Genomic DNA, 14,378 nt, shown 5'->3' on the forward strand with positions numbered 1-14,378 from the left:
AAAACAAAACCCAGCTGTGTTTCCATAGTATGCAGCCAACTGCCAATGGCCATACAGGTTGGGCCTGAACAAGAGTCCCTGGCTCAGAACTAAGTTGGGGCTGAAATCCAGCTGGTTTTCCATAGACAGGGCTGTGTGCTCTGGCTCCAGGCTGGGTCAGCCTGCAGAATTTTCCTAGAGGAAAGGGTGCTTTTTTCTAATTCATACTCTAGAGGGGGCACCCTTAATTTATTTTATACAAAGGTGTTCTCTGTGTTAACAGTTCCTTGATTTTTTTATTGCATATTGAATCAGGTGAGGTGATATCTGACTGTCAGATTTTTTTAAATTTGGAGGTATGTACATCAGGGGGCAATGAGGGTTACACACACACATGCATGCAGGTATACATATCCCAAATTAGATTATTTACAGAACTTGGCAAAATGCAGAGGTAGAAGACTTAGTAAAACATGATTACATGTATAGTTCTTCTTGCAGTCCAACAAAGCAAGGTCTTTGGAACAGATTTCCTTAGAGTTCTCATGGTGGGCGTTGTGGTTGGTAGGATCTTTACTATCTTAAGTGACTTTTTTTGTTTGTTGACATGGTCTCTTTCTTTTCGAACCTTGTGCTTTAGATTTTCTCTCTTTAATACTTCTGGAAAGAAGGATGGTTTTGAGTTTTTCTCAGCTCCCACAACTTTAAACAATTGTGATTTAAGGGCGTTGGCACATTTGTCATTGCAAATTTCACTTGGTTTTATATAAAGAGCTTGTATTTCTTTTTTGTTATGTACAAATGTTACTAAATGTTGTTTTTTATTATTGTTATTATATCCTTTCAGTCTCTGACAAAACTGATCTTCTAATTTTGGGTTCTCCCCAGCCTCTGAACTGAAATGAATTAAAGTGTTACTCTGCCTTGAAGGAAAAGTGAATTCATTAATGCCTTTTTCATCTTCATTTGGCTTTCTGCAATAAGGAATTTTAGGATACGGTGACAACACTGTTTCAGGTTTTTCCTGTACCACCAATTTGTAGATGTCATTATGCTCTTTTTTTTCAAGGGACTTCATTTTTAGTGTCTTTTCAAAGGAAGCATTTGATTGAGTTATTTTTGATTTACCATTCCAACTATGTGGGTCTTGAATCTCTGTTTTAAAATCCAAATTTTCTGCTTGAGGAAGCTGCATGAAGCCATGTCCTTTCCTTTGTTTCTTAAGGACTGTACCTGTAAGTCGTTCTGATGACTTCTTTAATGGAATTGCTTGGGTATTTTTGTCAGAAGCAGGTTGTACTTTAATTAAAGTCAGTGTGTTAGCGCCTTCTTTAGAATAACATCTTTTCTGTCCATTAATTATTGATAGATTTTTTTTAATATTCTGTAAAGGAAAATACCCCTTTTCTTCCTTTCTGGTCAATTCTGTTTCTACAATTCTATCCTCAGAAAACTTTTGTAAAGTGGCTTTATGAACAATTTCTGAATATTTATCTTGCTTTTCTGAATGCTCCTCCATAAATTGACTTTCATTTCTAAACGATAAATCTGGCTTTATGCATTTTAATGGTGTGAAACTAGAACTAGTCAAATTTATATGGTTGCTTATTCCTTCTAATTGCTTTTCAGTGATTAGCCCTGATTTTGAAAGTTTTTCTATAAAAAGTTTCTGGAGGTATTTGCTTAAATCAGCTTTTAGACTTAATAGTTCATTTTCTGATGAAGCTATAAGATAGTTTTGCAGAGATTTATTTAAAGAGTATTTCATGTTTATTTCAAGCCTTCTACCAAAACTCCCTTTTGGAATATCTTGTCCTAACTTGTGAAAAGATACTGAAGCATTGTTAGTTCTCAGAGAAGATATGTTTGAGTGCATAGGTTCAGATTCTGTCTCTTTAAATAAACTGCTTTCTGAAAGGTTTTTTAGGAAATAGTTTTGAAGAATTTCATTTGAAAAAGATTTCAACTTTATTTCCAAATGTTTGTTTATGAAATGATGATTGAAATTATTTACAAAAGACACGATTTCTTTTACAGTTTCTGAATATTTCTCCAGAAAAACATCTTGCCCTTTTGGTTCTGCTCTCTCATTCATCAAATACAGGTTCTGATAGATTTTTGGTAAGTCCTCTTCAGTGATATATCCTGATTCTGAAAGTCTTTCTACAAGATAATGCTGGATTTGTTTACTTAACTCAGATTTTAAATTTTTTATTTCTGACTCTGAGAGTGCTTCTAGAAACACACACAGCTTTGGATTCAAACTAGGTTTTCTGTCTAATCTGTCTGCTTTATCAAAGTTCTCTTTAATTCTTTCAAGGTCTTCTCCATTATATGGAAAAGGATGTTGAATTAGTCTTTCTAATTCTTTTTCTGGTTGTCTTCTCTTTTCAGACTGATTATATTTTAAAAAAACATTAAATATGTCTTTGAAAAAGGATTTTAACATTGGCACATCCGACTCATTAAGTTTACCCATTAACACTTTACTTAAATTTTCTAAGGTAGAACTTAGATCATTTTCTTCTCTATCAAGCCTCTGACCACTACTTGGCAAATCTGTTTTTTCATCTGGTGTTGACTGATATTTTGAATCTTGTAGGGATACATTTTGGCTTTTGTCTATAAACTCGACTCTATTTAAAGGAGTTGTTTCTTCGGGAATAATGGTTATATTCTGCTTTGAAAGAGAAATTGTTTTGCTTTTGATTTCTGAATAATCCTCTATGGAATCCTTTGGCTTTTCTTCAGCAAAAGCTGTCTCTGTATCTAGTATAGAACTCTTCTGGTATTCTTTATCTAATCCTATCACTTTGATTACCCCAGATTCTAAAAGAGCATCTACAGAAAATGCTTGCATTATCTCGCTTGTAACAGATTTGGCCTCTGGCAATTCTATTTCATCCTTCTCTTCACGGTGAACTAGAAAATCTGAAGATAAACTATCCCAAGCTGTAAAACATTGATCCTGCCAGTTCATCTGTGTCTCGCTTGATGCTTCTTCCATCTCCAACTTGCAGAAGTCTGGGGCAGTGAATAATTGCTTTATATCATAGCTACGTGCAATGCCACTGAGACCTGGTTTAGAGCTAGATATGTCACTTTCTAAATGTTTCTTTTTGAAACTACTCTTTTTTTTAATTGGAAAAGCTATCTCACCAGCCTCTAAGTGTTTTTCAGAGACAAGTTCCTTTTTTACCTGTGGAGAATTTCCTGGCCCACCTTCTGAAGCTGAAACTGCAGGAATATCTTTAATTATGGGGTCTACAAGAGACTTTGAACTCAAAATGTCTCCTTTTGAAAGCCAGCTATTTAAATCTTGGATTTTTTCAAATATTTTATCTTCTAAACTACTTGGTGGTTTCTCATGAACATTCAGAAGTAGAGAACTATGGCTTTTCTTTCTTGCGTCAGTGTCCACAGGAACTTCTGGTTTAGAAAATAATTTCTCTGAAAGGTCTTGCAGATTTTTACTTAAAATTGACTTGAGCTCCACTAACTGTTTTAAGATTTCTATGTAGGAAGTAAGACTTAATGATTTTGATAAGCAATATGTATTTACGTTCACATTTTCAGTCAGTGATGATTCTCCTTCCAAGTTTGGTAAGGATACATTTGGTAGTCTTTCCTTTAACTTATTCTTGTTGTCTAAACTCTTTATTGTGGTGATATGAGGATCAGAGGTTAAATTATTCTTAGTGCTTAAAGGATTTATTGTGATGATATTAGGGTCACGGGTTAACTTTTTCTTAGCGTCTACAGTTGTTATTGTGCTGATATCAAGACCATGAGACCAGGTTTTATCCGCAGGTCTTGGAGTGTTTGAATGTGCTGGATAAGGAGGATCTTGGTCTTCATGTTCTATAACCTCTGCACTTAAAATGTCTCTACATTCAGACATATCTTGGTCCTTCCTTTTTCTGACTGACATTTTGTTGTTTATATTCCTTAGAAAAGGATCAAAACTGTCCTTGGTGTTGAAATTCTGTAATATTTAAAAAAAAAAAAAAAAAAGGTAAGACATTCTGTAACATTTATTTTGAATTTACAATAAATTTTTTACCTAATTGTCTTTGAGAAATCTGTTAATTTATCTATTCATCCTTGTACCTTTATGAAGATAAGACTAATTTTAATTATTTTTAAAATATTTGAAATTTTAATGGAAATTTTCCAAATTCCTAATTAGTACTATTTTGTGTCCAAGAGCTTTTTGCTACCTGGAATATTTGTAAATAATTAAAAGGCACTCACAAATAGTTTTGTTTTTTTTTTAAAGAATTCAATTTCCAGTGTTAGCTGCATTTGCTTAGACAATGGCTAACATCAGGATCTAAGTTCTATCCATATAAGTATTTACCATTTAGTATCAATGCAAGAAATTTTTTAAAATGCCAAGTATTTTGTGTCCAATTAAAAGTATCATAAACACTCTCTAAAGGATGATTTGGGACATATATCATCTGAAAATTTCAACAATGATGAGTTCCACTCAATCCTTAGCATATCACAGTAAAATCTTACTTTTTGATGAATACTATAATATATATGCCTCAAAAATGGTTAAGAGACGGCAGTACACAAAATTCCAGATTATAGTGACATTTCAGTGTAACATCCATAGGCAGTTTTGTGGCTCTGAGATCAGATTAATCTTCCACTGAAATAGCCTTCAAAAGGAAGTCTCTTGCTCAAACCCTTTGTTCATACAACTCCTACACTATCAATTGAAAAAAGGAAAATGTGAAATAATCAGCCTAGAATTTGTTTGTTTATTTCACCTTGGTAGTTCAAGCTTCATTTTAATGGATACAATTCATTATAACTGGTTTTCAAATGGTAGTTGGTATCTGTGTTACAGCATAATAATTCCCTTTGGATTTTTGAGAAGTACAGATTCCTAGGCTCTGTTTCCAGACTGAGATTCATTTGGTCAGAGGTGCGACCTGGGAATGGGTACTTTTAAAACATAGCCTGGTGCTTCTAATGGGTAATTTGGTTTTAGAGCCATTGAACTGCATAATGTATTAGAGAAACCTAGTATTTAAGTATAAGGAGGAACCACCTAAACCCAGAATTTTCTTCTGGAGGGTGGGACCCTTGTAGTACAGGCTTCCCCTGCTAAGTGACTGTTCTAGGAACCCATCTGTATCAGTGCACCAGCTGGTGTTGTTGTGAGAGGCTGTGTTCAGACTCAGTGAATGTTTTTTGAAGACTCAACACGTTTGCCCATGTCATGATGGGTGATTTATGAGAGTACCTGCCCACACCTTGCTGAATGTTCAGCAATTTTTGACCAACAATGGCATGACCTCTGTGCTCCACCCTCCCTATTTACTTGATCTCACCCAGAGCAACATTTTTTTGTTTCCCTGGATGAAAAAAGTCCTTAAAGGGAAATGTTTTGCCTATGTGGAAGAAGTGAAACAAAAAATGGTAGAAGCACTGAAAGGCATCCAAATCAATGAGTTCAGAAACTGTTTTGAGCAGTGGAAAAAAAACATCTTTATAGATGTAATATATCAAATAGAAAGTACTTTGAAGTTGACTGAAATTTAAACATGTAAGAATAAAACACAATTTTTTATAAGTAAGTTCAGGTTTGGGGGATCCCCCTTGTATAATTGGCATTGTGATAGGATAACTCAGCACTCACCTGATATTTTGGTTTGAATTCTATATACTCTGGCCTCAAAGGTGGTGCCGTGTATTCTTTTTGTGAAAAAGCCACCTTATAAAAAGAGAGGTTTTAATTTCTGACTGCTTGTAATGAAAGGATATTTCTCAAGATAATTTTATTCTTTCAATAGATATTAAAGATACAAAAATCTTTAAAACCTAAATAAGTTTCTCATAATTACTATACTTTTCCAAGTATCAAAATAAATCTGTATATATAGAGACACATACATATATCATCTTGGCTTCCTTGATACTGCAATATTTATCCTATTTAATTTGTAAAATCAAAACGATGTGCACGGAGACTTCCGGCCAAGATGGAGGCTTAGACGGACACGCTAGGTCTCCCTCTACAACTAGAGAGGAATACAACTACTTCAAAACAAAGGATAACTAGAAATTCCAGAAAATAAAACTACACGGAAGCCCAACATATGAAGTTATAAACCAGCGGCGCCCTTTGGGCAGGTAAGAGTTAAAGAGGGCAGCGCTGTTTGCGATCGCACCTGAGACCGCGGCGGGCGGCAAGAAATCCCGGCTGCGGTGGGGCCCCTGGCAGTGCGCGACCCCAGCGCTGGGGAGAGCAGCCACCACATTGCCTTGAACAGTGAGGCCCAGGGGGGCGGGAGGACGGATCCCGGTCTCCTAGCGGAATAACTGTGTGAATCCATCTTGGACCCCCGCCCCCAAAGAAAGCACCACAGGGCTGCGAAATAGGTCGCAGACAGGCACCGGTCGCTGACTTGTGACGCGTACACAGGCACTGCCCCCTACAGCCGGCCCAAGAAAACAAAACGCATCTGTCAAAATGAGGCAGACAACTGTAGAAATCCCAGTGACACAGCTCACCAGGCAACAGATAGAGAACCTGACAGATGAACAGATAAGAAACCTGTCAGAGGCTCAGTTCTGGGCCATTGTTATCAGGTGGCTTACAGAATTCACAAAAGAGCAGGAAAAAGATAAGAAAGAAGCGAAAAACATTCATAACGAAAGGAACAAAACCGCATACGAGACAGATGGTGAGGAAAAAAAATCCAGAGTTCATTTCAACAAACTGGAATATCGAGAAGGAACAAGCAGTCAACCAATGCAGCGAGAGGAAATGGGAAGCAACAATGAGAGGATCAGAAACCTCTGGGACAGCTATAAAAGGCCCAACATAAGAATCATTGGTTTGCCAGAGAGTGAGGAAGATGAACTAGAACTTGAAAAATTGAGTGAAAATATAATAAAGGAGAACTTCCCAGACTTGGGGAAGGGAATAGACTTGCAGGTCCAGGAAGCAAGGAGAGTTCCCAAGAGACTGGACCCAGGGAGAACCACTCCAAGACACATTATAATCAAAATGTCAAAAATTAAAGATAAAGAGAGAATCTTAAAAGCAGCAAGAGAGAAGAAAAGAATTATGTACAAAGGGGTCCCAATTAGACTATCAGCTGACTTCTCAAGGGAGACCCTACAGGCAAGAAGGGACTGGCAAGAAATATTCAAAGTAATGAAAATCCAAAACCTACAACCACGAATACTCTATCCAGCGAAATTGTCATTCAGAATAGAAGGACAGAGAAAGTGTTTCCAGGACAAAATAAAACTGAGAGTTCATTAGATCCAAACCACTGTTATATGAGATGTTAAAGGGACTGGTTTAAAAAACAGAAGCTAGGGAGATGAAACAAAGGCAAACTAAACAGGCAACGAGAGTGGAAAAGGAACTGTGGGTACGGGAAGCATATTGGGGGGAGGTCAACAGGGAGGGGGAGTGGGGAGAGGGAGGGAGATGATATAGGAATTGGGGATCATGGTAGGAGGGAATGGAATAGATGGAGAGAGGTTGGGAGGAACTGTATGCACAACTAATGGACATAATCTAAAAGAGGGGGACAACTGGAGGGAGGGGGGCCACCGGGTGGAGGGGAGCAGAGGGAAGGGAAATTGGCACAAATGTAATATTTTAATCAATAAAACACATTAAATCTGAAAAAAAAACAAAACGATGTGCACAACTTCAAGCAGAAACAAAAGTAGAAAACAGAATTGTCAGAACAAATTGTAATCTAACTTTAAAAGATTGTGAAATACTTTATATAACAAATGACATCTGATATTACATTGAAATAGCATTTTCAACGATTCTCAGCCTGTAATTGTTAAATGGGTACTTAACACTGCTTAAGAAAGCACTTGTTGCTAAATCAGGGTTTATAGGAACAATTACAGAATCACAGATCCAGGGAACTTTTAGAGATAGAAGGCACTTTAGAGAGAATTCAGCACTACTCCTTGTTTTACACAAGAATCTGAAATTGAAGTTTGTTGCTTCAAGTTACCCAAATGATTAGAAGCCTAATCCTAAGTATCCTAAATTTTCATCTGATGCTCCTTCCACCAGATAATCAAGACTTCAATGAGGGAGAATGTTGCTTTGGAAGCATCGTGATGTGCCTCCACAGTACCCGCTCATCCCAAGAGAACTTGACTCCATCTCTTTGTAGAATGCTCTGTAGCTGGATCCTTGGACCCTTCTTCAACACTGTTTTCTCTCTTGGTACATACATACAGCACACACCACTGCCACTTTCCTATACATTTTCTCCTTTAGTCCCTAGAGGGCCCATTACATATCAAATAGTTGAAATAACAATTGAATGAATGATGTTTTCATAAGAAATACTTTTTAAAAAATTGTATCTTTTTAAATTGAGGTAGCATTGCTTTGTAATATTATGTAAGTTTCAGGTGTACATTATCCGACATCTGTATATGCTTATAGTGTACTCACCACCAAAAGTCTAGTTTTCATCCATTTAAGTGTTCATTAATATTAAGAAATAACATGACCATATTTTTATATCTTCAGGGCTTCCCACTTTTGCTGTTATTCATTGCCCTCACACACTGACTCTAAATTATTTCTGCAAGTTTCTCAATATTCCCCACCATAGTTTCTCTCTTCCAGGAAAATGTGTCTAGTTCAGAATTCTTGAAATACAGCTCATACATTTCCACAGCTGTTTTGCTCATTTTGTTTGAATTTCCCAAAATCTCTCTGAAATTCTAACATTTGAAAGTTTATTGCTTTAAATTAACTTAGTAGACAAATTAAAAATAAATAAAATATGTGTGATGAGAAAGTAGTAGAAAAATATGGTCTCATTTTTGCAAAAAGCACAAAACAGACCAAAACTCTCCTTTTATATAAGCATGGAAAAATCTGTGAAAGGATACAAAATGCTAACATTATTCTCTCAAGGTAGTAATTCTGGAGGAGAGGAGAGAGAACACTATTAACTTTCACTCTGTTAAGCTCTGTATTATTAATTAGATAAACATATAATACTTTCATGAATAAAAAACTCCAGTACAGTTAGACTGGAGGGAAATGCTCTAGGCATTCATCTCAGGAAGACAGAAAAGGACAATAAACTGATACAGGAGTTTCAAGATAGTAAACTGAACAGGTAGGTTTACTCTTTCTTACCTCTCAAGGTTCAAGTAAATTAACATAAAATAATATATATATTATTGCATGGTAATACTGAAAATCAGTAAGGTGAGACACTAGCATCCAGAGCATTGAGAAAAATTCAGAAAATATGAAAGAAGATTGGGTTGACCTAATGGGAAATCCCCATCAAGAAAACCGGAGCCTAAAACAGAAGTCATGCATTCGAGGTCTGAAAATGCAAAGCAAGTCAGATGATGGTGCAATTGTCATCGTTACCAATGAAAGAGCTGTATTTGGAACAGCTGGATCACTTGGACCCTTCCCCATCACCACTCTTTCTCGGTGCATACAAAGCACACATTGCTGGCAGCATTGCCTTCCCCAGTCACTGACCTAACATCAAAAAAACTGCTAAGGAATAAGTGCCTGTGTAGGTGGAGATCCTCTATGAGTTTTGAGCCTTTACAGAGAAGCAGTGTAGAGCTTGCTGTCACTCACATTTCCACATCAGATAACTGAATGGGGATAAGAAGGAAGGAAAGGAAGATCCATTCAGGAGAGAAACACATTGGTTCCTCGGAAACGTTGTAGGGTCCCCAGCCATCTGCCTGCCCTCTTCCATCGCACACATCCTCCAGGGAAGCCTGCCTGTGGCACAGAGCATACCTGTGCAGTCAGCATATTCATTCCTTTATTCATAAATATAAAACGAGTCAACAAAGTTCATCGGACATAGAAGAATATCAACACATGTCAGGGAAGAATCAATAAGAACAAACCGACTAACTCCAGAGTAAATAGAGATATTTCTGAGGGATCTGGGTAGAGGGAGGGTGACCCTTGGAAAAGAATCTAAATAGTATCCTCAGAGATATTTTAAAAAAGCATTGATTTCCACTTAGCTGGATAACAGGTGCTTCAAATGCAATGTATACAAAATAGTATTATAGATTACCACTCTGCTTCCCTTCCACCATAAAAACCCACAACTCTTGGCCTTTCTCTATATTTCCTCATCTCAGTTAATAGTGTTATTATCTACTGAATTGTTAGGACAGAAACTTGAGTGTTACCTTTTATTTTTCTCCTCTTTTTGCTTCCCTATCAAATCCAGCATTAAACCCTGTGACTGCTGCCTTCAAAATATAGCAAGTATTCAATCACATCTCACCATTAACTCCATTACCACTGTAGTATAACCCACCATCTTCTTTCCAAACAATAGTCTCCTAACTAGGCTCCTGCACCCTGTGACAGAGACTGATATTTGCCTTTCCCAAAATACATATTATCTCAAAAACCTAAAAATTGTTAAGGGGATAGCCTAAAAAAAAGTCAAATATGCCAGCCTCCTTTGAAGACAGGAGTGGCCATGTGACAAGGTTCTGGCCAACTACATATAATTGTAAGTTATTGGGAGAAGCTTCAAAGAGAGTATCTTATAACAAAGGCAGACAGACTCAGGTGACAGGTACCTGATTAATCCTTCTCCTTTTCCTTCTTGCTGCCTGAAATACAAGGCCTGTCCAGAAAAAGTCCAGCCATTGTTAACATACCAAGAAGAAAATAGAAAAAACCACCCTGCTGGTGTGGCTCAGTGGATTAAACAGCAGAGAACAAAAGGGTTGTTGGTTCAATTCCCAGTCAGGGCACATGCCTGGGTTGCAGCAGGGCCCCAGTTGGGGACATGCAAGAGGCAACCACACATTGATGTTTCTCTCCCTCTCTTTCTCCCTCCTGTCCCCCCTCTCTAAAAATAAATAAATAAAATCTTTAAAAATTAAAAAAAAAAACCAAAATCAGAAATATGTAGAAATTCAAAATTTTTTAAACAATCAATGGGTCAAAGGCTAAATCTCAAGAGAAATTAGAAAATATGTTGAGACAAATTAAAGCAAAAACACCATATGCCAAAACTTATGGGATGCAATGAATTCAGTACTAAGAGAAATTTGTAGCTGTAAACACTTACATTAAAATAAGAAAGACCTCAAATCAACAACCTAACTTTACACCTTCCAGAAACAGAAGAGGAAGAGCAAATGAAACACAGAAGACAGAAGGAAATAATACAGATTAGAATGGAGATAAATAAAATAAAGAACAGAAAGGAAAAGAAAAAATCAACAAAACTAAAAATTGGTCGTTTGAAAAGATGAACAAAATTAACAAAATTTTAGCTAGATTGACTAAGAAGGAAAGATTCAAATTATTAAAACCAGAAATTACTGTGAGATAGTACTACCAATTTTACAGAAATATAAAGTGTTATACAAGAGTACCATGAGCAGTTGACACATAGCCATCAAATTGGATAACTTAGATGAAATGGACGAATCCCTTAAAAGAGCCAGACTACCGAAACTGACTCAAGAAGAAACAAACAATCCGAAGAGACTTGTAACAAGTAAAAAGTTCAATCTGTGTATGAAAAGCTAATTCCTCTAGATCTTAAGATAGTGTATTGTGTTTCTCTACCCAGAATCTCTTAACCTGAGTATCTGCAGTTTTGCAGCTTCCTTGTTGTGTTCATGACCAGTGCCCACTGCGTTTCCATCTGCATTCCAAGTTTTGTGAGACAGAGATGATCCAAGTCCTTCAAGTATCCCCCAATCTGGTTAAAACACACACACATAATAATTTGCAAATAAGGTCCACTGTGTTCACTCCACTTCAATGAAAGGAACTGGGCTGCCACTGCTCAAGAACAAGAGTGCTGTCATCCTGGAAGGAGACTGAGCAAGAGTGAGTGCAAATGCCACTAAACATTCCTGCCATTTTGAAGATGGCTTTTTATTTATTGGGTATTTTGCTTGGTTGCTGAAACATTTCATTGTTTTCTAGAGATCCTAAGAAGTTAGTTCAGACAACTTCTGGTTGTTTTTTTGATGTTTTTCAGGGCAAAAAGAAGTTGGAGCTTCTTAGTCCACCATTGTGTAGACATCACACCTCTTTAAAATTGCATGTGGTGGCTCTGCAGTGATGAATTATCTCAGCTTTTGTTTAAGATATTTATTTTACCTTCTATTTTGAAAGATGTTATCACTGGTTAAAAAATTCTAGGTTGTTATTTTTTGCCCTTTCATTACCTTGAGGATAACATTCCATAGTCTTCTGCCTTGCAGTCTTTAACAAGAAGTCTGCCATAATTCTTACATTTGAACCCCTATATAGTTCTTATATTTGATGCCTTCCCCTTCCTACTCCCCATCAGTTGACTTAAGGTTTTCTCTTCAGCAATGTGATTATGATATGTCTTAGCATGGTTTTCTCTAGTTTATTCTCCTTGGGGGTTTATTGAGCTTCTTGAATCTATAAGTTTATATAGTTTTTCATCAAAATGAAAACAAAAACAAAAACTGGCCATTATTTCTTCAAATATATTTTCAGTTCCCCTCCCTTTGAGTCTCCAATTACATATATGTTATACCACTGGGTATTTTCAATCAAGTTGCTGATGCTGTTTAAAAAAAATTTTTTTTTTTCTCAGTGTGCTTTATTTTGTATAGTTTCTGCCTTTTGGTCCATTGGTCTTACCCTTTGCAACATCTAATATGCTATTAATCCCATAAAGTTTTTGATCCATTTCAGATATTCTATTTTTCATCTTTAAAAATTAGAGTTGATCTACTCATACCTTCCATCTATCTCATTATGCTCATGTTTATTCTGCCTTCTTGAACACATGAACTATATAGTAGTTCTTTTAACATCAATTTCTGTTATTTCCATCTTCTCTGTCATTTCTAGGTCTGTTTCTATTGTTCTAGGACTTTTCCCTGCATTACAGGTCATAGTTTGTTGCTTTTTTGCATGTCTGTAATTTTTTACTTGATGTTTAGAATTGTGAATTTTACATTTTTGGTTGCTAGCTTTTGTTTTCTTCTCTAATAGGGTGTCTGATTTTATTCTGATACACATTTAAGTTACTTGGAATCAGCTGAGCTTGCTTTTAGGCTTTATTAGTGGGCATGGGCATTGTCCAGAGAAGCCTTTATTGTAGGACTGACTTAGCTTCTCTACTAAGGGGATGGCTTTCTACTTGCTTTCACATTTGTTATGAGTTCTTCCACTCTGGAATATGGGAAAATGACATTTTCCCTAGAATTTTTTATTTAATCCTTTCCACTGGTTCTTTCTATTGTCCCCAGATCAATACTCAACCAGAGATTTAAAGGGAACTCTTTCACAGTTATCTAGAGATTTCTTGCTCTATAACCCTTTCCTCTTTGGTACTCTACTCCACAAATTCTGCCTCTGATCACCAAAACCCAATCTCTATTCCCTCAACTCAATGAAAACTCCAAGCTCCGTTTTGGTTCCCCCTCAGGGGTCTGCTGCCTTCAAGGAGTAAATTGGTGCACTTGAAAGGCTCACTCTGTCCCTTTCTATAAGAAATCACAGTCTTATGCTGCCTTCTTTGCAATGTCTGAAACCACTCTGCCATACATTTTTTCTAGGTTGCTTGTTTTTTAAAGCAGAAAGGTAAATCAGGTCCCTATAACTCCATCTTAGCTAGAAGCAGAAGTGTGACATGTACTTTCCATGGCTCTATTATATACACTACTTGGCTCAGTGATGATTAATATTTAAATTACAATAATTTATAAATGAATTTTCTTGGATTTAAAATATACTAAATGTATAAACAAAGCATGGAATATTTTACTACAACAATACAACAGAATGTAAGTCTTAGAAACCTTGACAATGGAATTACAACATATAAATAACCAAAATGTAGTAGATGGAGGAGATAGGAAAATGAAATCTTTTAAAAAAATCTTTTTCATCACTCACAGGAGGAAACTGGCAGACAATGTCCATTGGTTTACATACTGAGAAATATTTTAAATATAGTTCTTAAAACCTTACAGATAACCATTAGAAAAATAAAAGTACTATCTAATAAAACTGAGAAAAATTATAAAGAGGTTAGAAGTATTATAAGCGCCCTAAATTACTCATCTTTCCAAGTATAATACCAATACACACTACCTGAAGTCAGTAAGTTCACACTGTTCTCATGGCAGCTGCACAATTTTACATTCCCACGAACCGTGCACAAGAGTTTCAGTTTCTTCACATTTTTGCAACACTTGTCTTTTCTTTTTCAGGTAAAAGCTAATGAGGTAATATCTCATTGTGACTTTGATTTGCATTTCTCTGATAATTAGTGATGGTGAGCATCTTTTCATATATACTTGTTGGCTATTTGTATATCTTCTTTGGAGAATTATCAATTCAGATCCTCGGCCCATTTTGGAAT

The 14,378-nt window shown here is 36.3% G+C and overlaps 1 protein-coding gene across 1 annotated transcript in view; it reads right to left on the reverse strand.

Moving 5' to 3' along the window:
• The window catches only part of CATSPERT (catsper channel auxiliary subunit tau), a 56,680-nt gene that overhangs the window by 2,626 nt on the left and 39,676 nt on the right, over positions 1–14,378 (reverse strand). The window contains 2 exon segments of the mRNA XM_090288043.1: positions 461–3,964; positions 5,630–5,710. Of these exon segments, the coding sequence (XP_090144169.1) occupies positions 461–3,964; positions 5,630–5,710 (3,585 nt within the window).

The sequence above is a fragment of the Furipterus horrens genome, unplaced genomic scaffold, assembly GCF_987537825.1.
Source record: "Furipterus horrens unplaced genomic scaffold, mFurHor1.1.pri manual_scaffold_1, whole genome shotgun sequence".
Lineage (NCBI taxonomy): Eukaryota > Metazoa > Chordata > Mammalia > Chiroptera > Furipteridae > Furipterus > Furipterus horrens.